The sequence below is a fragment of the Anabrus simplex genome, chromosome 3 (genome assembly GCF_040414725.1).
Source record: "Anabrus simplex isolate iqAnaSimp1 chromosome 3, ASM4041472v1, whole genome shotgun sequence".
Classification (NCBI taxonomy): Eukaryota; Metazoa; Arthropoda; class Insecta; order Orthoptera; family Tettigoniidae; genus Anabrus; species Anabrus simplex.
The window spans coordinates 226,390,025-226,413,851 of record NC_090267.1 but is presented as its reverse complement, the minus strand read 5'-3'; the positions used below and the strand labels follow the sequence as shown (position 1 = coordinate 226,413,851).

The window sequence follows — 23,827 nt, the reverse complement described above, 5'->3', positions numbered from 1 at the left end:
ATTATTACACTGCTTTGGCTGATTACCTAGCTGTTAGGCCCCTTTAAACAATAAACAACAAACAAAACAAACACTGCTTCCCCCTTCATATACAGTTCATAACGAAGGATTCGCCGCAAGTATTCCATAGGGTTAAGGTGTAGAAAAATGGCTGGCCACTCCTTTACATAACATCTTTGGGATAAAATCACGTCTTCTTGGACTTGGCATGGTGGGTTGAGGCAATGTCTTGTTGGAATACCCATACCTCCATGGCAATGTCCTCTGCAACTGGTAAAGGATCGTCTTCAAGCAGTTTCTGATTGTCTATGGCTTTCATACGGCCTGCGGGAAAAGAAAGATTTGCTTTTCCTCGGTAATCGAATCCACCCCATGCCAACAGGGTCCTTCCTCCTATCTGCCTCTTTGAAAAGATCTACCCTTCTTTCCTTAAGTCATGGCAATTGTATGATCAACCATTATGACCAAGCAAAGTTTGTAATATTTATTTCCATCACTGAAGAACATTCTTCCTTCCAAGTCACGCTTTCCAGTCACTTAACTCTGCTCTCCTTACGTGTTACCAAGGGTAGAGTCAAGTCACTCCGTGATAAATCGCATTTCCTGTATCACGACGTCGCTTCAGTTCCAAAGGTTACAAAACATTGCCAGTAGATGTCAGAAGAATCCAGGAGTCTGGTAAACCCTCCATCTTTGGGCAGGTCAAAGAGATTTTATTCCTACTGAGTTATTATGTGAGCAGGTCGTGCACAGCCAGGGAAATCAGTGGTGAATATATTCGTTTCTGACAAACAGCAATTCTAGTGTATAAGTTTCATTTTAACACCAGTCACAGGTAAGATATAGATCATTCACATATAAAATGTGTGTGAGCATAGCAGTGGGTTTGTTATTCTTAGGTTGGACGCTGAGATGGAGCCAAAGCGGGATAAAGTGGCGCGCGCCGCGCACTTACACAGCTGGAACACTTAAAGAAGCGTTGTGGTTGTTGAAGGAAGAAGCAAGGTCAGTAAACGTTTTGGTATCCCGTGGAGTACACTTAAGGATTATTGAAAAAACATTTAGAAGATCCAGGAAGTCCAACTCTTTCGAAAATAATTGGAAAGCCATTTGTTATGCCATCTGAACTTGAAGTGAAGATAGTGAACTACATAACAACGATGCAGTCGTTATTCTTCGGGCTTACAGTTAACCAAGTCAGACGCGTTGGGTATAGGTTTGCTGAAGCTAAAGGAATCAATCATCCTTTCTCTAGAGATAAGCAAATGGCTGGTTCGTTTTAGTGAGATAGATTAAAACAGAGATATTACCTAACTCTCAGAACAGAAAACCTGTCTCCTGGCCGTGCTTTTATGGCAAATAAATCTCAGTTGATTTATTCTTATGAAAAGACGAAACATTTAATGGACGAATTGAATTTAGGCGACAAGCCAGTACGATTATGGAACTGCGATGAGACAGGGCTTTCTTATGTTCTGAAGTCTGGCAAGGGTGTGAGTAAAGTGGGCAAAATGTATATTTATAAGCAAATCTTCGGAGAAACTGAAGTCACTACAATTGTCCTTCGTTATGTAAGTGCTTCTGGAATGAGCCTCCCACCGATGGTTATTTCTAAAGGGGTAAAGATGAATGACAGATTGGCTGAGTCACCCATGCCTTCACTAATCCGCCCCTCTCTGAAAGGTTGGATAAATCCAAACTTATTTCTGGAACAGCTTCAATATTTCCTGAAATGCATTCCTCCCTAGCGACCCGTAATATTGTTCTTGGCTTCTCTTGCAAGCCATACGACCCCAAAAACTCTGACTTTGGCAGCTGAGAATGATGTCCATATTGTGACATTCCCGGTCCACACAACTCACCTTCTCCAGCCTCTGAACGTCAAGGTTTATGAACCTCGTAATAAGGAAACATGGAGGAAAGAGTTGGCTAGATTTTTGTTGATCATCCTAGAAAGAAACCCGTTCGCTATGATTTTAACAGACTTCTGGCTACAGCCTCTAGGTCACCACTAACTGCAACAGCTTCGCAAAGACTGGGGCATTCCCCTACAACAAAAGGTGCTGTTTCCGATGATGCTGTTGCTCTTCCTTTGTTACGCAGGGACAAAGACAGGAATCATCTGAAAAGAAGACGGCTACTCTAGAAGACATTTTGTTTGAAACTCCCAGCGTGCCAAGCAGAACTTCTGCGAAAACCACAACAAGCCGACGCCGTCAGGAGTAGGCAAATCCACAAAAACAATAAATCAGTCTAGGCCTAAAAGCAGACCACAGAAAAATGATGATGGTTGTGGTGCGTGTGGTGGTTCCTATGCGGATGACGACAAGAAGAAGAACGGAGCCGAGTTGATCGAGTGCCAGTTCTGTAATGTCTGGTGCAATGTGAAGTGCCAGAATGTCTTAGATAATGTCTATTTTATGTGTCATGGGTGTCACGAATCAGAGATAGTGACTAAGAACAGCCAAGCAGACTGAAAACAAGAGCAGAATTGTGTTTGTGCATACTTTTTGTGGAATATATTTGACTTCTTTCTTTATTAATATTTTGTATGACAGAAAGTTTCAATATGATCAGTAAAATATCACTGAAACATATTCATATAAACTACTTTCCATTTTTGAAAAGTATTCTTAATGGTAAGCAGCATACTCTCACGGAGTAACTTGAATATCACGGCGTTACCTACTTCTACTACCGATATTTGTAAGTTAATTCCTATAAATATCATGTCGATATTTGCAATATATATGAAAGAAATGCTTTGTAGGACATTCCTCTTTGACATGAAACAAATAAAAACAACCGTAGTCTAAAGTTTCTGAGTCCCTGGCAGGGAAAGCTTACTATCACGGAGTTACTTAACTTTACCCAACATACGTGACCAATTCTTCTTTTTCATGTATCTCAAAACGTTGCTTTGACTGACCGTCGTGAAAATGTAGATTTTTGCTGAAGTTTAACAATATTAAATAATCCGGCAATGCTGTATGCCCTATATGTCACGTGTTCCTGTTTACATTGCTTAATCGGTTCCATCCTAGGATTGTTTACTATACACACCAGCACAAAATAATGGTCTTAACAATATTCAACGCACTTTATTATGTAGAAAATTTGAAATGGTAGAAACTGGGCTCAAAATAATTCATTCTATGAATATTCACACAATGACACATTGACATATGAACCAAATGTAGAACTATGTTTGTTATTACAATGCTACTGACGTAAAGAACAAAGGTTTCCGCAAAAATACGCAGAAACTACAGCCTTCTTTCGTTTAGTTTCGAAAATGCAGAGATATCAACAGAATCTCCTTATGAAGTAGGGTATTATTCAAGTAGCCTATAACTTAAAAATTGTCAAGAAAGGTGTAGAATAACTCTTTCAATAAAAGGTACATCGATTTAATGAAGACAGTTTTAGTTGTTTTATTGAATATTGATTTTAAATATTACTTTCTTATTTTTAAGTATTTAACTTTTCTTAAGATCCTCAGTTAAAATGCGCTGGCAGGTTGTCACCAATATTTCAGTAGTGTCAGCGATGTCCCCAATGGTTTGATAAAGATTCTGTCGAAAACACGACGGAATGATTTCATACGTCCGCATTCTTAGGTCAACCAGAATGGTTAGCACTGGAAAAATCTCAAGATTCTTGTCCCTCAAACTTTGATAAAATATCATTGTTCAACTCTGCTCTTGAAGTGTCATGTTTCCTTCTGCACAAGACAAAAAATTTGAAAAACGAAAGAATATTTGTGCGTAAAAGTGAGGTTTCAATGTTGACGGGCGAAATCATTCTGATCTTTGAAGTTCCAATGTGTTTCTTACACCGTTACTTTAAATGCATGCTCATGTGTTTCTAGATATGAACAGTCCCTCAACTTTTGAAACCTACCAACAATATACCAATCAACCACAACTCATTCCTTTGGACGTTTGTAGTAAGTGAAATAGTGTATGGCTTTTAGTGCCGGGAGTGTCTGAAGACAAGTTCGGCTCGCCAGACGCAGGTCTTTCGATTTGACGCTCGTAGGCGACCTGCACATCGTGATGAGAATGAAATGACAATGAAGACGACACACACCCAGCCCTCGTGCCAGCGAAATTAACCTATTATGGTTAAAATTCCGGACCATACCGGGAATCGAACCCGGGACCCCCGTGACCAAAGGCCAGCACGCTAACCATTTAGCCATGGAGCCGGGATGTTTGTAGTAATTATCTCAAACTGATTATGTAAATCAATGAAAACAAGAAACGTACCGTTTTGCCGGTCATAGCCCCAGTCAGCCTCCTGGCCTGAAATGAAAGAGAAAAACACGCATTAGTGGATCACTCATAGGAAACAAATTGTTATGAGTACAGTAATGTCGACCTCCGTGGTGCAGTCCATTAGTAAACCAATCTGCTTTACGTCGCACCGACGCAGATAGATCTTATGGCGACGATGGGACAGGAAAGTGCTAGGAGTGGGAAGGAATCGGGTATAGCCTTAATTAAGGTACAGCCCCAGCATTTGCATGGTGTGAAAACGGAAAACCATTTCCAGGGTTGCCGACAGTGGGGTTTGAACCCACTATCCCCCGACTGCAAGCTCACAGCCGCGCGACCCTAACTGCACGGCCACTTGCTTGGTTATTAGTAAAGCAAGCAAGCTAATGTTTTAGGTGATTGTTGAAGTCCTGGTCGTAGTCACATGACCACTAGTTTCATATCTAAACCAAACCACATGGACGTGGCTTTTCATTTTTTAAAACCCCGCTTTCATTGGAGAGGGTTCGAACCTCAAGCCAATGGTAAGCGATAATGTCATCGGTGAAAATGCTGAGATATCAATAGCAGCTCGTTATAAAGTAGGTTAATATTCAAGTATAGCTTAGAAATCGTCAGGAAATGTGTAAAATAAGTCTCTTAATAAAGGATACACCGAATTAATCAAGATATTTTCTGTTATTTATCTTATTTAATCAGTTTACCATCCAGGGTTTGTTTATCCCACTCGGATCCCACCCACCTCTACCGCCTCAGGGGCAGTGTTCTGGAGCGTGAGATATTTTGGTCGGGGATAAAACTGGGGAGGAGCACCAGTACGTCGCCCAGGCGCGCCTCACCTGCTATGCTGAACAGGGGCCTTGTGGGTGGGTAGATTGGAGTGGATAGACAAGGAAGAGAGAAGGAAGCGCCGTTGACTTATGTGGGGTACCATCCTGGAGAAGAAGTGGGAAATCGCGGAAAACTGCTTCGAGGACGACTGAGGTGGGAATCGAAACCCCTCTACTCAGTTGACCTCCCGGGGTGGAGTGGACCCCGTTCCAGTCCTCATACCACTTTTCAAATTTCACGGCAGAGCCGGGAATCGAACGCGGGCCTCCGGAGGTGGCAACTAATCACACTAACCGCTACACCATAGAAGCGGACAAGAAGTAAATTACTAGTGAAAAGTAACCATTACCAGTTATTTGCTTAGTATTCATTACTAGTAATGCGATTATTTTTACTCGATTACCTCGCAACTCTGCCCGTGTGACTCACCAATATCTGCAGGTCATCTGTCTAATGTCCAGCTCCACGACTAATTGGAACTGAACCCAGGCTTTTGTCACGCAATCTGATGATTAGAAATGTTATATTAAACTGCTCCTCGTCAGAGTGAAGCTCGTTCCAACCCTCAGATAATGAAGACGACACATACACCCAGCCCCCGTGCCAGCGAAATTAACCTATTATGGTTAAAATTCCCGACCCGGCCGGGAATCGAACGCGGGGCCCCCGTGACCAAAGGATAAGCCAGGAATCGAATTGGGCCTCCGGGTAAAGGATAGCAACGATGCCCTTACACCAGCTAATAATATCATTACCTTGCTAATATAATAAGTAGGACTCGAATTTTACCTATTTGTCTATTTCCCCCCTTGAGGCAGTAAAGTAGGCTTTACATAAATTCGTTTGAAGGAATTTGCATTAAAATTAAAATAGTTTTATAGTGCCTATGATTGTATATCTCAATGGTTAGTGCCTTCTAATTGTTTAGATATGTACGTGAATTTCATCAATATTCTAAACGGGAACACCATGCACTTCCCATGTCAGTGAAATTTTCATCTGTTTCTTCTTCTTCTTTATCTGGCCGGGCTGAGTGGTTCAGACGGTTAAGGCGCTGGCTTTCTGACCCCAACAAGGCAGATTCGATCCTGGCGCAGTCCGGTGGTATTTGAAGGTACTCAAATACGTCAGCCTCGTGTCGGTAGATTTACTGGCACATAAATGAACTCCTACGAGACTAAATTCCGACACCTCAGCGTCTCCGAAAAGCGTAGAATAGTATTTAATGGGACGTAAAGCAAATAGCATTATTATTTATTTATTTATTTATTTATTTATTTATTTATTTATTTATTTATTTATTTATTTATTTATTTATTTATTTATTTATTTATTTATTTTGCACCGACACAGATAGGTCTTATGGCGACGATGGGAGAGGAAAGGCCTAGGAATGGGAAGGAATCGGCCGTGGCCTTAATTAAAGTACAGCCCCAGCATTTGCCTGGTGTGAAAATGGGAAAACCACGGAAAACCATCTTCAGAGCTGCCGACAGTGGGGCTCGAACCCACTATCTCCCGATTACTGGATACTGGCCGCACTTAAGCGACTGCAGCTATCGAGCTCGGTATTATTATTATTATTATTATTATTATTATTATTATTATTATTATTATTATTATTATTATTTCTTAGTTTTACGTGTTACATGGTCCGGCTCCATGGCCAAATGGTTAGCGTGCTGGCCTTTGGTCACAGGGGTCCCGGTTTCGATTCCCGGCAGGGTCGGGAATTTTAACCATCTATGGTTAATTTTGCCGGCATGGGGACTGGGTGTATGTGTCGTCTTCATCATCATTGCATCCTCATCACGACGCGCAGGTCGCCTACGGGAGTCAAATCAAAGGACCTGCACCTGGCGAGCCGAACATGTCACTCCCGGCACTACAAGCCATTACAACCTTAGAATGGCCCGCCAGATCCCCGGTTCTCAGTCCTATTGAGCATATTGTGGGACATGATGGGGTCGACAACTGAACAACCGTCCTCAGCCACCCACAACTATGGAACAAATGACCCGTGCAGCGCAGCAAGCATGGGCCACAATTCCTCAGGAAGCGATCCAGGGCCTTATTGACTCCATGCCTCGACGAATTCAGCAATGTATTGCAGCTCGTGGTGGGCACATCCTGTATTGATTCTTGTCCAAACTTGCGGTCAGAGGGACCTGAAAGTGTAATCATCGAATCACAACCGAACACTCGTCCGGCATGTTCAATTGCAGCAACGTAGCACCACTCCTTCCGGGTGTTGCAATTTCCATTTTCTTCAGTGTACCTTAAAATGCGGGAAGGTTGCTCACCCTAGGCGTTCAGTTCAGAGGGTCCGGGTACGATCCCCGGCACAACAGGCGATTTTAACTGCGAGTGGTGAATTTATCTAGCTCGGGACTGGGTGTGTGTATTACACTTATGTTTATCCATATACAACACACTACGCGACATCGAGACGTAAAACACATAAACTACCGACGCCATAATTGGTACAAAGGCTTGGAAGAAAGAAAAAAGAAGTGTCTGAACTATGATTCGTGTTAGTCATATGCAGGTTAGTAAACAGCCTTATTCAAAACGAAGCAACCAAGCTGAATGTTTCAGTGTTATAACTACAAGCACATTTCTAGTGCACTTTAGTCAATTAAAAAGCAACAGATAATAGTCAGTTATGAAATTTCTGCGTAAAGTGGTCTTTTCATTGAATCCATTACTATAGCAAAAATATGAATTGTATAGAAATAAAAATATTAAAGAGGAGTCAGGTTATGTAAAACATGTAGGAAGTGTTGGGATTTCTTCGTTTACGTTGTTGTAGTAATTATGTATTCTTTGGTTTTATGTATTGAAATTGCGTGTCCTTTGAAGCACGTGGAGAATGGTATGATGCGTACTTGGTAGGTCATGAAATGTCCAGGGAGACAGAATAGTTATTTACGTTAAAAGGGACGAAGTGAGGTTTCTCGTACGTGTTGATATGTTTACGGCCCAGTTGTGAAAGTCATGAAGTGTGCAGTAAAGTTACTTTATCGAAAATGAACGTTAAATGTTATTTATAAAACTGCCGCGGAAATTTTTTCTTATATTACTATTCTTATATTACTATCTCTCCTACCTTTGAAAGCTACACTCCAACTACTTTCCTACTAATGCCATTCTACTACATCTCTCAGCTGACAGCCCAGAACATAATGCTTAGCTGAGCAGCTCGTCTACTTACTTCCTAGTCTTGCCAGCCCAAAGTTTGCTATATTTCCGTAACACTACCCTTTTGCAAAAATTACCCAGAAAAATTCGTGCATCTTTCTTTTGGATTTTTTTTTAAATCCAGTAATCCTGGTGGAGGTCCCATACCTGGAACCACGCTCTAATTGGGGTCTTACTAGAGACTTGCATGGCCTCTCGTTCACACCTTTACCACAACCCCTAAATACCCTCATAACCCTAGATAACGATAGAAGAGATCAGTAACCGGGCGAGTTGGCTGTGCGATTAGGATCGCGTAGCTGTGAGCTTGTATTCGGGAGATTGTGGATTCCAATCCCACCGAAAGCAGCACTGAATTTGGTTTTCCGTGGTTTGCCAATTTCACACCAGGCAAATGCTGGGGCTGTACATTAATTAGGCCACGGACGTTACCTTCCCAATCCTAGTCCTTTCCCATCTTTGCGTCTGTGCCATATCCTGGCCACTTCTGTCTTTATCTCGTTCGGTTTACGGACGAACTACCTGTGTACTCATTGATTTCGGCATCATGGGCGACTCTTCAAAATTTGTTGTAGACGCAAACTTAGCCCAAAGAGATCACAGATGTCGCCTTTGTCGTCCTGTGACTTTACGGCGTTAGTTCCCGATCTTGTCTATCTAGTTTTCTCCTTGGTTTTTCTTCAAAAGTCTTCATTCTTGGGGAAGGGTGAAGAGAATGTCCATTACCGCATACGGAATATAACTAGAGAGAATGTCCAGTACCGCATGAAATACAACTAGAGAGAAGGATCAGAACCTCGCTCCCGAGGGAATGTCCAGTACCGCATAGAATACAACTAGGGAGAATGACCAGTACATCGCTCCAGAGAGAATACAACTAGAGAGAATGACCAGTACCTCGCTCCCGAGAGAATATCCAGTACCGCATGGAATACAACTAGAGAGAATGACCAGTACCTCGCTCCCGAGTGAAAGTCCGGTACCGCAAGGAATACAACTAGAGAGAATGTCCAGTAACGAATACGGAATACAACTAGAGAGAAGGTCCAGTACCGCATGGAATACAGCTAGAGACAATGACCAGTACCTCGCTCCCGAAAGAATGTCCAGTACCGCATTGAATACAACTAGAGAGAATGACCAGTACCTCGCTTCCGAGAGAATATCCAGTACCGCATGGAATACAACTAGAGAGAATGTCCAGTACCGCACACGGAATACAACTAGACAGAATGTCTGGTACCGCATGGAATACAACTAGAGAGAATGTCCAGTACCGCACACGGAATACAACTAGAGAGAATGTCTGGTCCCGCACACGGAATACAACTAGACAGAATGTCTGGTACCGCATGGAATACAACTAGACAGAATGTCTGGTACCGCATGGAATACAACTAGAGAGAATGTCCAGTACCGCACACGGAATACAACTAGACAGAATGACTGGTACCGCATGGAATAAAACTAGAGAGAATGACCAGTACCTCGCTCCCGAGAGAATATCCAGTACCGCATGGAATACAACTAGAGAGAATGTCCAGTACCGCACACGGAATACAACTAGACAGAATGTCTGGTACAGCATGGAATACAACTAGAGAGAATGTCCAGTACCGCACACGGAATACAACTAGACAGAATGTCTGGTACCGCACGGAATACAACTAGAGAGAATGTCTGGTACCGCACACGGAATAAAACTAGACAGAATGTCTGGTACCGCATGGAATACAACTAGAGAGAATGTCCAGAACCGCACACGGAATACAACTAGACAGAATGTCTGGTACCGCACGGAATACAACTAGAGAGAATGTCTGGTACCGCACACGGAATACAACTAGACAGAATGTCTGGTACCGCATGGAATACAACTAGAGAGAATGACCAGTACCTCGCTCCCGAGAGAATATCCAGTACCGCATGGAATACAACTAGAGAGAATGTCCAGTACCGCACACGGAATACAACTAGACAGAATGTCTGGTACCGCATGGAATACAACTAGAGAGAATGACCAGTACCTCGCTCCCGAGAGAATATCCAGTACCGCATAGACTACAACTAGAGATAATAATAATAATAATAAAAGTAATAATAATAATAATAGTAATAATAATAATAATAGTAATAATAATAATAATAATGTTATTTGCTTTACGTCCCGCTAACTACTTTTACGGTCTTCGGATACACCTAGGTGCCGGAATTTAGTCCCGCAGGAGTTATTTTACGTGCCAGTAAGTCCACCGACACGAGGCTGTCGTATTTGAGCACCTTCAAATACCACCGGACTGAGCCAGGATCGAACCTGCCAAGTTGGGGTCAGAAGGCCAGCGCCTTAACCGTCTGAGCCACTCAGCCCGGCTAGAGAGAATGACCAGTACCTCGCTCCCGAGAGAATATCCAGTACCGCATACGGAATACAACTAGAGAGAATGTCCAGTACCGCGTGGAATACAACTAGAGAGCATGATCAGTACCGCATGGACTACAACTAGAAAGAATGTCCAGTGCCGCATGGAATACAACTGGAAAGAATGTCCAGTACCGCATGGACTACAACTAGAAAGAATGTCCAGTACCGCATGGACTACAACTAGAAAGAATGTCCAGTACCGCATGGACTACAACTAGAAAGAATGTCCAGTACCGCATGGAATACAACTAGAGAGAATGTCCAGTACCGCATGGAATACAACTAGAGAGCATGATCAGTACCGCATGGACTACAACTAGAAAGAATGTCCAGTACCGCATGGAATACAACTAGAGAGAATGTCCAGTACCGCATGGACTACAACTAGAAAGAATGTCCAGTACCGCATGGAATACAACTAGAGAGAATGTCCAGTACCGCATGGAATACAACTAGAGAGAATGTCCAGTACCTCATAGAATACAACTAGAGAGCATGATCAGTACCGCATGGAATACAACTAGGGAGAATGTCCAGTACCTCATAGAATACAACTAGAGAGCATGATCAGTACCGCATGGAATACAACTGGAGAGAATGTCCAGTACCGTATGGAATACAACTAGAGACAATGCCTGTACCGCATGGAATACAACTACAGAGATTGCCGAGTACGGCATGGAATACAACTAGAGAGAATGTCCAGTACCGCATGGAATACAACTACAGAGATTGCCGAGTACCACATGGAATACACCTAGAAAGAATGTCCAGTACCGCATAGAATACAACTACAGAGCATGATCGGTACCGCATGGAATACAACTAGAGAGAATGTCCAGTATCGCATGGAATACAACTAGAGAGCATGATCGGTACCGCATGGAATACAACTAGAGAGAATGTCCAGTATCGCATGGAATACAACTAGAGAGAATGACGAATACCACATGGAATACAACTAGAGAACATGATCAGTATCGCATGGAATACAACTAGAGAGAATGTCCAGAACCGCATGGAATACAACTAGAGAGAATGTCCAGTTCCGCATGGAATACAACTAGAGGGAATGTCCAGTATCGCATGGAATACAACTAGAGAGCATGATCAGTACCACATGGAATACAACTAGAGAGAATGTCCAGTACCGCATGGAATACAGCTAGAGAGAATGCCGAGTACCACATGGAATACAACTAGAGAGAATGTCCAGTACCGCATGGAATTCAACTACAAAAATGCCCAGTACCGCGTGGAATACAACTAGAGAGAATGTCCAGTACCGCATGGAATACAACTAGAGAGAATGACGAGTACCGCATGGAATACAACTGGGGAGAATGCCCAGTACCGCATGGAATACAACCAGAGAGAATGTCCAGTGTCGCATGGAATACAACTAGGGAGAATGCCCAGTACCACATGGAATACAACTAGAGAGAATGTCCAGTACGGCATGGAATACAACTAGAGAAAATGCCCAGTATCGCATGGAATACAACTAGAGAGAATGTCCAGTACCGCATGGAATACAACTAGAGAGAATGACGAGTACCGCATGGAATACAACTAGGGAGAATGTCCAGTACCGCATGGAATACAACCAGAGAGAATGTCCAGTGCCGCATGGAATACAACTAGAGAGAATGACAAGTACCGCATGGAATAAACTAGAGAGAATGTCCAGTACCGCATGGAATACAACTAGAGAGCATGATCAGTTCCGCATGGAATACAACTAGAGAGCATGATCAGTACCGCTTGGAATACAACTAGAAATAATGACCATTAACGCACGGAATACAACTAATGAGAATGTCCAGTACCGCATACGGAATACAACTAGAGAGAACGTCCAGTACCGCATGGAATACAGCTGCAGAGCATGATCAGTATCGCATGGAATACAACTAGAGAGAATGACCAGTACCGCATGGAATATAACTAGGGGGAATGACCAGTACCGCATGGAATACAACTAGAAATAATGACCAGTACCTCGCTCCCGAGAGAATGCCCAGTACCGCACGGAATACAACTAGAGAGAACGATCAGTACCGCATGGAATACAACTAGAAGGAATGAGCAGTATCTTGCCCCCGAGAGAACATCCAGTACCACATGGAATACAACTAGAGAGAATGACGAGTACCTCGCTCCCTAGGTACCGCACGGAATACAACTAAAAAGATGCGGCCGTAGGTAACCCGGGTTCGAATCCCAGTAAAGACGGATTTTCACCTAAGGGCTGGTTCGTGCAGGTTTTCCGGCTAAGCAACGGTCACTTGGTAGGCCAAGGCCCTTAACAAGTGTATGCGTACAGACCCTGTTGTAATAAAACTCGCTAACCTACCGGGGTAAGAGGCAGCTGTTATTATGTGCGGCTTAGCCTACCAAGCGACTGCTGCTTAGCCCCCGGCGATCGCTGCTCTGAGGGTAATTATTATTATTATTATTATTATTATTATTATTATTATTATTATTATTATTATTATTATTATTATTATTCGATGTGTCGCTGTATAGAATCGATACTGTAGGTAAGACAAAAGTGCACTGCATGTTCCCCGTCAAGGTCAGAGTAAAGCTGACAAATCACATCCGGTGATGGGCTGCAAGCAGAATCGAACACGTCACCTCGTTCATTTCTAACGCTTTTCGCAGAGATCTCGCATCAAATTTTAATATATATGATTTAATCTCTCCCTTTTCACATGGAAGTATCTCAGGTAATCAAACTTAAATATTAAAAAATTACAATATTAAAATATTAAAAAATGTGAATCAAGTGCGTGTGTGTGCAGAGAATTTAAAACTCGTGTGTGCGTAGTGAAAAAATATGAGTGTGTAAGTGGGCTAGCTCACAGCATTTGCTTGTTCTACTATCAATTCCGTTTTTTTTTTGTTGGTTTTTTTTTGCGTGTGTGCGTGTTTCGTTTAAATCGTGTAGTCTCTTGTAAAGTAAAGAAATATTAGGCTATATCTCACCGGAATTACATATCGATATAAAACCAATCAAGGTAAGAAAGTGTCGTTGTATGTGTCATTCAATTCCATATTTCATGCTTAGTATTTCGATTAACGTATTACAGAAATCTGATTAATTATTAGAAAGTGTTATCAAATGAGTGCATTTGCTTGATATCAAAGTAAGTACTCTGTGTGTGTGTCTAGTATTCGAATTTTTTACGATAAGGGTTCGTTTTTCGATCATTCTTTTTAATATAGTTAAATCACATTCAGTTACGTTTTATAGTGTAGACATTACAGAAGAGACGAACAAGGAGTGAGGTACTTTCCCGTTGATTTTCTCTTTACATTAGCGTTCGATTCTAGTGATGTCAACATTACAGTAGACAATTATATGTCTAGCGTTCAAATCTATAAGCTCTTAAATGTTGCAATCAAACATTCAGTGTTCTAAACACTAAAGACCTGTTGTAAGAGTCGACTAAAAGGGGACCAGAAGGGGCTCTGAACTTTAGTGCGCCAGGGGTTATCGATAATAGATATTCACATTAACTACTACTACACTGCAGTGGCGAAACATGTACACGTATTCAGCACAATCTAGTAAATTGATCTCTATCCTCATGCCTGCTGCAGTAGTAAAATAATCATCGTATCTCTTGGCATATAGCTTGTGCGCGCTAATTACGTCAATGGTAGTAGTGGTGATTATTGTTTTAAAAGGAAGTACAACAGTACATCCATCCTCTATTAATACAGCAGGTCTATCGTTCCGCTGACCGCGCGCTTACCTCTTAAGACTATTTTACATCGGGTAATGTCAACATTACAGTAGACAATTAAATGTCTTCAGTGTTCAAATCTAGAAGCTTGAATGTCACAATCAAAGAATTCAGTGTTCTAATTATCAAAAACCTTTTCATAGAAGTGACTAAAAGGATGTAGCCTGAAAGGCTATTCAGCGCAACAGATTAATTTTTTGTGGGCGTGTCTTTCGATTTAAAGCCAGATTTAGATATTTTGCGGTATCCACCTGCCTGACGTAAGGAGTGACTAAAATCATTTTGAAAACAACGTAAGTTAACAACAACAGACAATAGTTAATAGAGGCCAAATCATTTCCAGTCCTCTGTAACAACATGTTTTATCTTGTTCAGGAGGGAAGGTCACCCGTCGGATGGAGACATAAAGCCTTAGCGATGGTGTAGTTTTACGCTTCCTCCGATTAACAACGTGTTTTATCTTGTTTAGGAAGGGAAGTCACGCATCGGATAGAGACGTAAAGCCTTAGCAACGGTGTAGTTAGGCTTCCTCCCAGGGGAAGACATCTGTTCGTAAAAATGTAAGGAGGACGAGGAGGGATTGAGCTAACCTCTGAAACTGTAAGGAGGAGGAGGGATTAAGCTGACCTGCGCTGTAAGGAGGAGGAGGGATTACGCTGACCTCCGTAACGTTACGCTGTCGAGAAGAGGAGGGGGAGGAGGGAAAATAGTGTCGAGAAGGACATCTTACTATAAAACTATAGCCCAGTAAGTTTAGACCCTACTAAGATAGTGCCTGGAAGGGACATGTCGAGAAGGGCAGCTAGCCTTAATCCACTGACGTTAGGCCCGTCCAAGATGGTGTCAGGAAGGGCAGCTAGCCTTAAAACTATAATCTATTGAGGTTAGATCCTCCCCTAAGATGGTGTTGGCGAAGAGGGATGTCGAGAAAGGCAACTAGCCTTAATCCAGCCCCCTCTAAGATAGCGTCATGTCGTGAAGGGCAGCTTGCTTTAAAACTATAATCCTCTTCGCAAAATGGTATCGGGGAACGGTCATTTCGAGAAGAGCAGCTTGCACTAAAACTATAATCCACTGAGGTTAATTCAAAATTCCGCGGCAAAACAAGTACACGTGGTTAGGACCTGTAACAGCTGTCAAAACCACGTGTATTTCCAATTCAGCGCGCCCACATGCTTAAGATGGCAGTAGTGAGGATAGACCCTTTTAGGATGGTATCACTGAGGTTAGCAAGGTTCACTTGTTCAAAGTCCGCGCCCACGTGGTTATGACTTGTCAAGATGGCAGCTGTCAACAGCACGTGGATTTTAAATACCGCGCGCCTACATGCTTAAGGTGGCAGCAGTGAGGTTATCCACGTTCAATTGTTCAAAATCCGTGCCCACGTCTTTAGGACCTGTAAAGATGATAGCTCTCAAAAGCACGTGGATTTTAAATTCCGTGCCCCGTACGTCGTTAAGATGACATCAGTGAGGTAAGGTTCTGTTAAGATGGTAGCACTGAGGTTAGCAACGTTCACTTGTTCAAAAATCCACGCCGACGTGGTTAAGACCTCTCAAGATAACAGCTGCCCGCGCCCCTGCGTGCTTAAGGTGGCAACTATCAGGTGAGGCCATGTTAAGATGGCAGCAGTGCGGTTAGCGACCTTGACAGCTGTCAAAAAGCACATGACCAAGCAGGTGGCTTTTTTTACTGTACCGGGAGGTACACCTCTACGCCGCGCGTTCAAAATAAGCACCTATAAGAACTCCTCTATCTATCAAATGTGAAACCAATAATACAACAAGTTAGAACTTTACTCTGAAGATGTCACCACTAAAATCTGATATAATTTTGTTATTGTGAAGTTTCCTGAATTGTGAGAATTTCTACTTGTTTTGTTTTCCATTCATCAAGAAGTTTGGACATTCTCTCATAGATGACACTACCAAAGAACGATGATCATGCACCCTGGTGCGAAGTGAAAGAACCTTTGATTTAAAGGTTTTTGTATTCATAAGTTTTTTTCTTATTGATGTTCATTTATTTTTGGATTGGTAATATTTCCTTTTTTATTTCCGCCAGTTTTGAATCTCGCCAATCCCTAATTTCTGTAATTAATTTTCTACCAATCACAGTCTTCTTCTTCGATTTTCAGTGTAACTTTTAAATTCACCAATAAAAGTGAGAGGGTGTGGCTAGTTTAATCTTGAATGATCTCAAACTTTCCCCGAGGTTTTATAAACTGCGGATTTTCACGTCTCTTTGCCAATTGATCGTCTTCTGACCTAGTGTGTGTGTCAAAGCAGGAGGCGGGCGGCGCCTCTTTCATCAGGCTGCAGTACACCGACAAGGTAATGGCCACATAACATCTTTATTTCTTGCTAGCTCCGCAGTTTAACCTGAAGGAAAGGTCCGAATCATTAACTATGTAACCTAGTTTTCCTAAAAATGTAACTTTCTACCGTCTAATGTAAAAACTTCGTAAAATCTTTAACTGTAAATCGGGGATAGAGAGTGATGTACCCTCTCGAGCTCCCCTTCATATTGGTTTGAGGTGACTACGTTTTGTAACTGGTTTTCTTCCTTTCCGTAACGTCTTAATTTATTCTTATACGAGTCACCTCCATAATTTGGGAATAGCCCCTGTTTCATCGGCCTAGTGCCCTTTATGTTTTAAGTGCTCATATCTAGGAGTGCAAGTATTCGCCTCCATTCATTATGTGTTCGGACCATTTATTTAGCCATTATTCTTGTTCCATGAAGGCCCAGTAGGTTGGGTGTTAAATACCCCTGTATAATCCAGGAATTGTAAGTTGATGCTGTCTTGAATAGGCTTGGAAAACTGAGAGCCTGTTAGCTCTTTTTCAAAGTTACATTACTGTATGCCTCTTGAAGGCTAGATGTTCGATTTTGGGAGCAAGTGATCCATGAATTAGGGGGATTTCTGCCTTTGAGTGAATTTGTGCTCTTTGTAAATTTGAGCTGAAAGTTCAGGAAATGTAAAGCGATGGGCTTGAAGCCCAGGACTTGTGGAATTCACTATATTGTATTTTCCTTGACTTGGTTCTAAACTGCTAATTGTACCTGTTACGTTTTTATTTGTTGATTTTTGAAATCCTAAAGAAATATAACCTTTGTTAAAGTTTTAAATTAACTTTAATATTGTAGTTAGACCCATTTCCCCCGGCACCTTCTTTAACCTCTTTCTGCTCCACGGGTTACTCCGTAACATTTACAAACGGTCACGTGGTCATGACGTCATGGGGTCAATGACCTTGGACGGTGTCAATGAACTCGGTTGCTAACTTCAGCAGAAAAATGCTGACGCCATGTTTCAGAACCCCCCTTGCTCTCCTACTGAAACCAAACCCCATGGCACTACTGCCCTTGAAGGGCCTTGGCTTACCAAGTGACCGCTGCTCAGCCCGAAGGCTTGCAGATTACGAGGTGTCGTGTTGTCAGTAAGAAGAATCCTCTCGGCTGTTATTCTTGGCTTTTTAGACCGGGGACGCTATCTCACCGTCAGATAGCTCCTCAATTTTAATCACATAGGCTGAGTGGACCTTGAACCATCTCTCAGGTCCAGGTAAAAATCCCTGACCTGGCCGGGAATCGAACCTGGGGCCTTCGGGTGAGAGGCAGGCACGCTACCCCTACGCCACGAGGCCGGCACAGATAAAGTATAGAATAATAAATTGGTTACCGGTACGGGATTGTTAGCGACAGCAAAGAGACCTCGACAAAGTTGTGAGACGGACAGTGGAAATGGTATAATTTTAAACAAGGTGGAACATCAGGTTGTAAGTTTCACAAAGATGATAAGTCACCCCAGCTTTAATTGCGATGTAGATGTTGATAACGTACCTCATGGGGACCGCAGTGTCACGAAAATGTTGCAAATTGGTCTAAGGTTTAAGGACACGAACTGATGAACTAAGCGGTATGTTCCGAGCTGTCAGTGGAGGGATGGCGTCGAATGACATGTAGACGAATAAACTCGAATGAAGCTTTTAAAAGTAGGGAAGATCTTGATATGAAGATTAAGTTGGAATTCAAGGGTACAAATTGGAGCACCCATCCGTTTATAGGAAAAGATCATGAGGGTGTTCGGTTTTCCGCGCCCATCCGCACCCCACCCCACTCCCACAGCTAAATAGGTGCTATGCATGTTGCATTACTTAGGTACGCAGTGAGCCGTCTTGGTTTCTGTATTACGATCTGAGATATTGCAGCGGGCTTGCTCGAGGCTGCCCGATAACCAAATCATACATGATGTAAATCAGCAAACAAGTTTAATATCAAAAGCAAGACATCTGCGGTAAAGTTTCTTTACTGCAATGTACGTCGAAGATACGTCATTACATATTTCGAATTCTCATGACCACTTGCGAGAATTAAGTATGGTAGTGAGGCTGGTTATTGATATCAGTTCTAGTCACATTTGGCTGGTGTGCAACATTTGCAGCAACAGCAGCAACATTTGTTACAGCAGGGTGACCAGTAGAACCTCAATGGCCCTACTGCCGCACAGCCTACAGTTCCCTGAGGGGAAACACAACTCCAAAAATTTGGAGCAATGCATAAATCAGACGATGAGGGGCTATCCAGCCTCACAACCGAGTATTTATCCACTCATCAGCTGAGTCAAATTAGTCGAACGTTTTCTTTCTAGCAGATGCAGATATGGAACTAACTCTTCAGTTTCGTTTTAATTATACAATAAAAATATATTTGAACATTAGGTACTTGGACTTTTATTGCCATGGTTCTTGCCGTTTCCTACCTCAAGATTGATTTCTATGTTTAGATCAAATCAGTTCGTTTGTTTGATACAGCTTTCTACGTTACACTATCCTATTTTAACATTTTGCGTCCCTAGTGATACTTTTCTGCCTGCTGTCATTTCTTGATGGATACAGTACTTTTGCATCCATCTCTTGGCACAGGCCAGAGTAAAGTGTAGCTTCCACCGAAGTCCCAGTCAACATCCATGGCTGTGACAATATGGAAGTTGCTGGGGTGTGGGTAGTGCTGAGTAATGACATTCAGAGCATGACTGGTGCATCTGAGTGTTATGAAAGGTGCTGCTCATAGGGTCAGTCGTGCTGCAATAGTACTTTCTGAACTAGTGAGGAAAGCAATGGCAAACTACCTCACTCCTCATCTTGCCTAGTACGCCTCATTTTGGTGCTGCCAGTGGTTTTTGGGGTTTCCTTATAACCGCATAACCTTTGGTGGTGCTATTTGAGGATCCAACCAGCCTCTGGGCTGATGACCTAACAGACAGACAGACAGTGATACTTTTAGAGTACGAAAGTGACACACTTTGCGGAAACCTGGAACAGCTGACCTGCATTGCCGCGTGTCACGTCAGTTGATTCGAACGATAAACAATATTGCACTACCAATCAGACCTACAATCTGCTCAGTGATAATAAGCGTGCGTTAGTAAATCTACAGATCTTTATGCAAAACACTTTGCATATCAAAACTATACAAACTACATTGGTGTAGCCTACATTTCACTACTAATATATGTATGTTCAGTCCTCAGCCCGAAGGCTGTTTGGATCCCCAACAGCTACAGCATTAGATGTCATAGATGGCCTAGGCATCACTGAGGAGGCGTACTAAGGAAATGAGGAGTGAGGTAGTTTCTCGTTGCTTTCCTCACTGAGCTAGAAGTTGCTATTACATATCAGTCTGTCAAGCCCACTGAAATGGATGCAACAACCGACCCTATGAGCAACATTTTCACACCATTCATAACAGGGACTTGCTGGATAAGGAATGGCCTTACTAGCATCGCTCATACCTCGGTCACTTTCATGTTGCCAAAGCCAAGTATAAGACAGAGACAGACCAATGAAAGTAACAAAATTGCTCTAGCCCATACCAGAAGACTTAGTGCACTGTAAGCACTAGGTCCCGCCAGCAAAGGCCAATAATAATAATAATAATAATAATAATAATAATAATAATAATAATAATAATAATAATCCGAAACGCGTTAAAACATGACAGCCAGTGATGTAAATATTTAGTGAAGGATTTACACACATATAAGACATTGTTTTTATAACTATTTCTTGGCAGTATTGCAACTTTAAGGACGTCAAAAGTTCGTACTTTTGACATCGCAGCATATGCCATGGCTGAAACCTGCACGTTCGAGTGTTTCCCCTTGAACTTCATTGATCGTGATACAAAATACCAAGCGAATTGGAAATTGGTGCCACTTAAAATAAAATGGGGGTGTTTTATCTGAAGGAGTTACTGTAAGTCATCTCGAGGCATTATAAATCTCTGCCTATTTTGAATTTACAGTGCACTGATCGGGGGGTTGGGAAGCAAAATGGTGGCTATTCCTGTTCACGCTTCTAATACCACACGAAGCCCTACATTGAAGCACTTCTGAATTAAGCATATACGTTTTTCAATGCGCACGGGACCATCGATGAAAAATGCATTCTTAACATTTGTGTGATTGAGGGTGATTGGGGATTTAAATGAGACTATGGAGTGGGTATGTGGGAAACTGGGAGTGAAATTTCTAGATCCTAATGGGTGGGTAGGAGACAGGGATCTGCACTCAGATGGCCTTCACTTATACCGCAGTCGTACATATAAGTTAGGAAACTTTTTTAGAAGGGTTATAGGCAGGTACATTCAGGGAAACGGGGTGGCCTAGGGAGCGGTGTTAAGTGAACAGGGAACTGGAAATCAAGTAGGGGTGACATAAAAATGTTAGTGCTCAACTGCAAAAGCATTGTAAACAAAGAAATCGAATTAAATTAATAGATATATACTTACCAGAGATTGTAATAGGAGTTGAATCATGGCTGAGAAATGATATAATGGATGCAGAAATATTCTCACGAAACTGGAGTGTGTATCGTAGAGATAGGATAGGAATGGTACGAGGGGGAGTATTCATTCTGGTGAAAGAAGAATTTGTAAGCTACGAAAAATATAAGGATGAAAAACATGAAGTTCTTGGTGTTAGGCTCACCTCTAAAGATAATAGGCAACTTGATGTCTTTGGAGTGTACAGACCGGGAAAGGGTAGCGCTGATGCTGATTCAGAATTATTTGATAAGATAATCAGCTATGTTGGAAATGACATGGAAAGGAATGTAATAGTAGCAGGTGATCTCAATTTACGAAATGTCAATTGGGAAGGTAATGAGAACGACAGGAAGCATGAACAACAAATGGCAAATAAGTTAATATGCTAAGGGCAGCTGATTGAGAAAGTGATGGAACCAACTGGAGGGAAGAATATTTTGGATGTGGTGCTGATAAAACCAGATGAGCTCTATAGAGAAACCGAAGTGATAGATCCTATTAGTGATCATGAAGCTGTTTTTGTTGTAGTTAAAAATAAATGCGAAAGAAAGGAAGGTATTAAAATTAGGACTATTAGGCAGTACCATATGGCTGATAAAACAGCCATGAGGGAGTTTTTAAAAAGTAACTATGATCGCTGTAAAATGGTAAATAAAAATGTAAACGGACTCTGAGATGGGTTTAAAGCAATTGTTGAGGAATGTGAACATAGGTTTGTACGTTTAAAGGTGTTAAGGAATGTTAAAGATCCACTATATTATAACAGAGAAGTAAGGAGACTAAGAAGGAGGTGCAGGTTGGAAAGAAATAGAGTTAGAAATGTTTATGGAAGTAAGGAGAAACTGAAGGAACTTACTAGGAAATTGAATCTAGCAAAGAAGTCAGCTAAGGATAACATGATGGCAAGCATAATTGGCAGTCATACAAATTTTAGTGAAAAATGGAAGAGTATGTATAGGTACTTTGAGGCAGAAACAGGTTCAAAGAAGGACATACCAGAAATAATTAATGAACAAGGGGAGTGTGTATGTGAGGATCTTCAAAAGGCACAAGTATTCAGTCAGCAGTATGTAAAGATTGTTGTTGGTGTTGTTTTGTTGGGGCACGTTAAGGATTTCATTAATATAATTGAAAATTGCTTCTGGTTTGCTGTGATCACAGTGTTGAGATAATCAGATTTGAAAATTAGCACATTACAGTTAGCTTGTAGTAGAAGTAAAATGCTTCGGATTTCCAGGACAGTAACTACCGGAGTGGAAGAAGTTCCCAGACTTAGTGTTAAAATTTACGAAACGGAGAAAAGGACTTTTACATTTCTCGGACATCATTTCAAGGTAGCAAATATAGGGAGAGCTAGAAAGAGACAGTAACATTGCGGCGAATACCTTCTTCCCGACTAAGCGACTCTGCAACTGCAACACAACACAGACTGGAATAGCTAACGAGCAAGACGGTGCATGCGCGCTTGCCCTCTTCCACCTCCCCTCTTGCATCGTGTGCCACAGCGCTAACACAGTCAATGTGGCCTTGGAAGTACTGGCGAGCGGTTTTTTTGCTATCAGAAAGCTATATTTTGCTTTAACAATTTAAAAGCAACTTCTGGCTCTATGAGGAAAACAACGGAAAACTACCCCACTCCTCATTTCCCTAGTAGTCTCTTCAATGATGCCTAGGCCATCTATGACAGCTGATGGTGGAGCTGTTGAGGATCCAACGAGCCTTCGGGCTGAGGACTGAACATACATTATTATTATTATTATTATTATTATTATTATTATTATTATTATTATTATTATTATTATTATTATTATTATTATTATTACCATCTAGCATGATTAGTGCCGCTGACAGCGATATCGCTGATGCGGGCCCATCTCCTCCATCCCTTTCTGTTGAGCACTAGGTCGTCCTACAAGTCCAGTTCTTTGAGATCCGAGAAGACAGAGACCTTCCATCTCCTACGGGGCCTTCCTCTTATTTTGTTCCCGGGAGGAAGCATATCCTAACAGGCTTCTTCCCACAAAGTCAGTTCCTCTTCTCATGACTTGGCCAAACCATCTTAGTCTTGACTCCTGGATCTTGTCTTTAATGCTGGTCATCTTTACCTAGTCCCGGGTAGTTTCTTTTCTGATTCTATAATTCCTTTATACGCCACAGCATTTTCATTTCTGTTGGGAATGGGGAGATTGGAAGGGATAGGCCAGGTAGAGGGAAGGAAGTGGCCGTGGCATTAAGTTGGCTGCCATCACGGCATTTGCCTGGAGAAGAAATGGGAAACTACGGAAAACCACTTCGAGGATGACTGAGGTGGGAATCGAACCTATCTCTACGAAGTTGACTTTCCGAGACTGATTGGACCTCATTCCAGTCCTCGAACCACTTATTAAATTTCGTGGCAGAGCCGTGAATCAAACCCGGCCCTCCTGAGGTGGCAGCTAATCACACTAACGACATTACAAAGGCGGACATTAGTAGTAGTAGTAGTAGTAGTAGTAGTAGTTTTGGTT

The 23,827-nt window shown here is 42.1% G+C and overlaps 2 protein-coding genes across 2 annotated transcripts in view; one reads left to right on the top strand and one right to left on the bottom strand.

Annotated features, from left to right (window-relative positions):
* The window catches only part of LOC136866170 (uncharacterized), a 1,405,624-nt gene that overhangs the window by 1,246,172 nt on the left and 135,625 nt on the right, over positions 1-23,827 (top strand). The window lies entirely within an intron of this gene.
* Positions 1-23,827, bottom strand: part of LOC136866169 (putative carbonic anhydrase 5) — a 90,228-nt gene that overhangs the window by 30,235 nt on the left and 36,166 nt on the right. Inside the window, exon 3 of the mRNA XM_067142899.2 lies at positions 4,272-4,307. Within this exon, the coding sequence (XP_066999000.2) occupies positions 4,272-4,307 (36 nt within the window). The remainder of the gene's footprint in view (positions 1-4,271; positions 4,308-23,827) is intronic.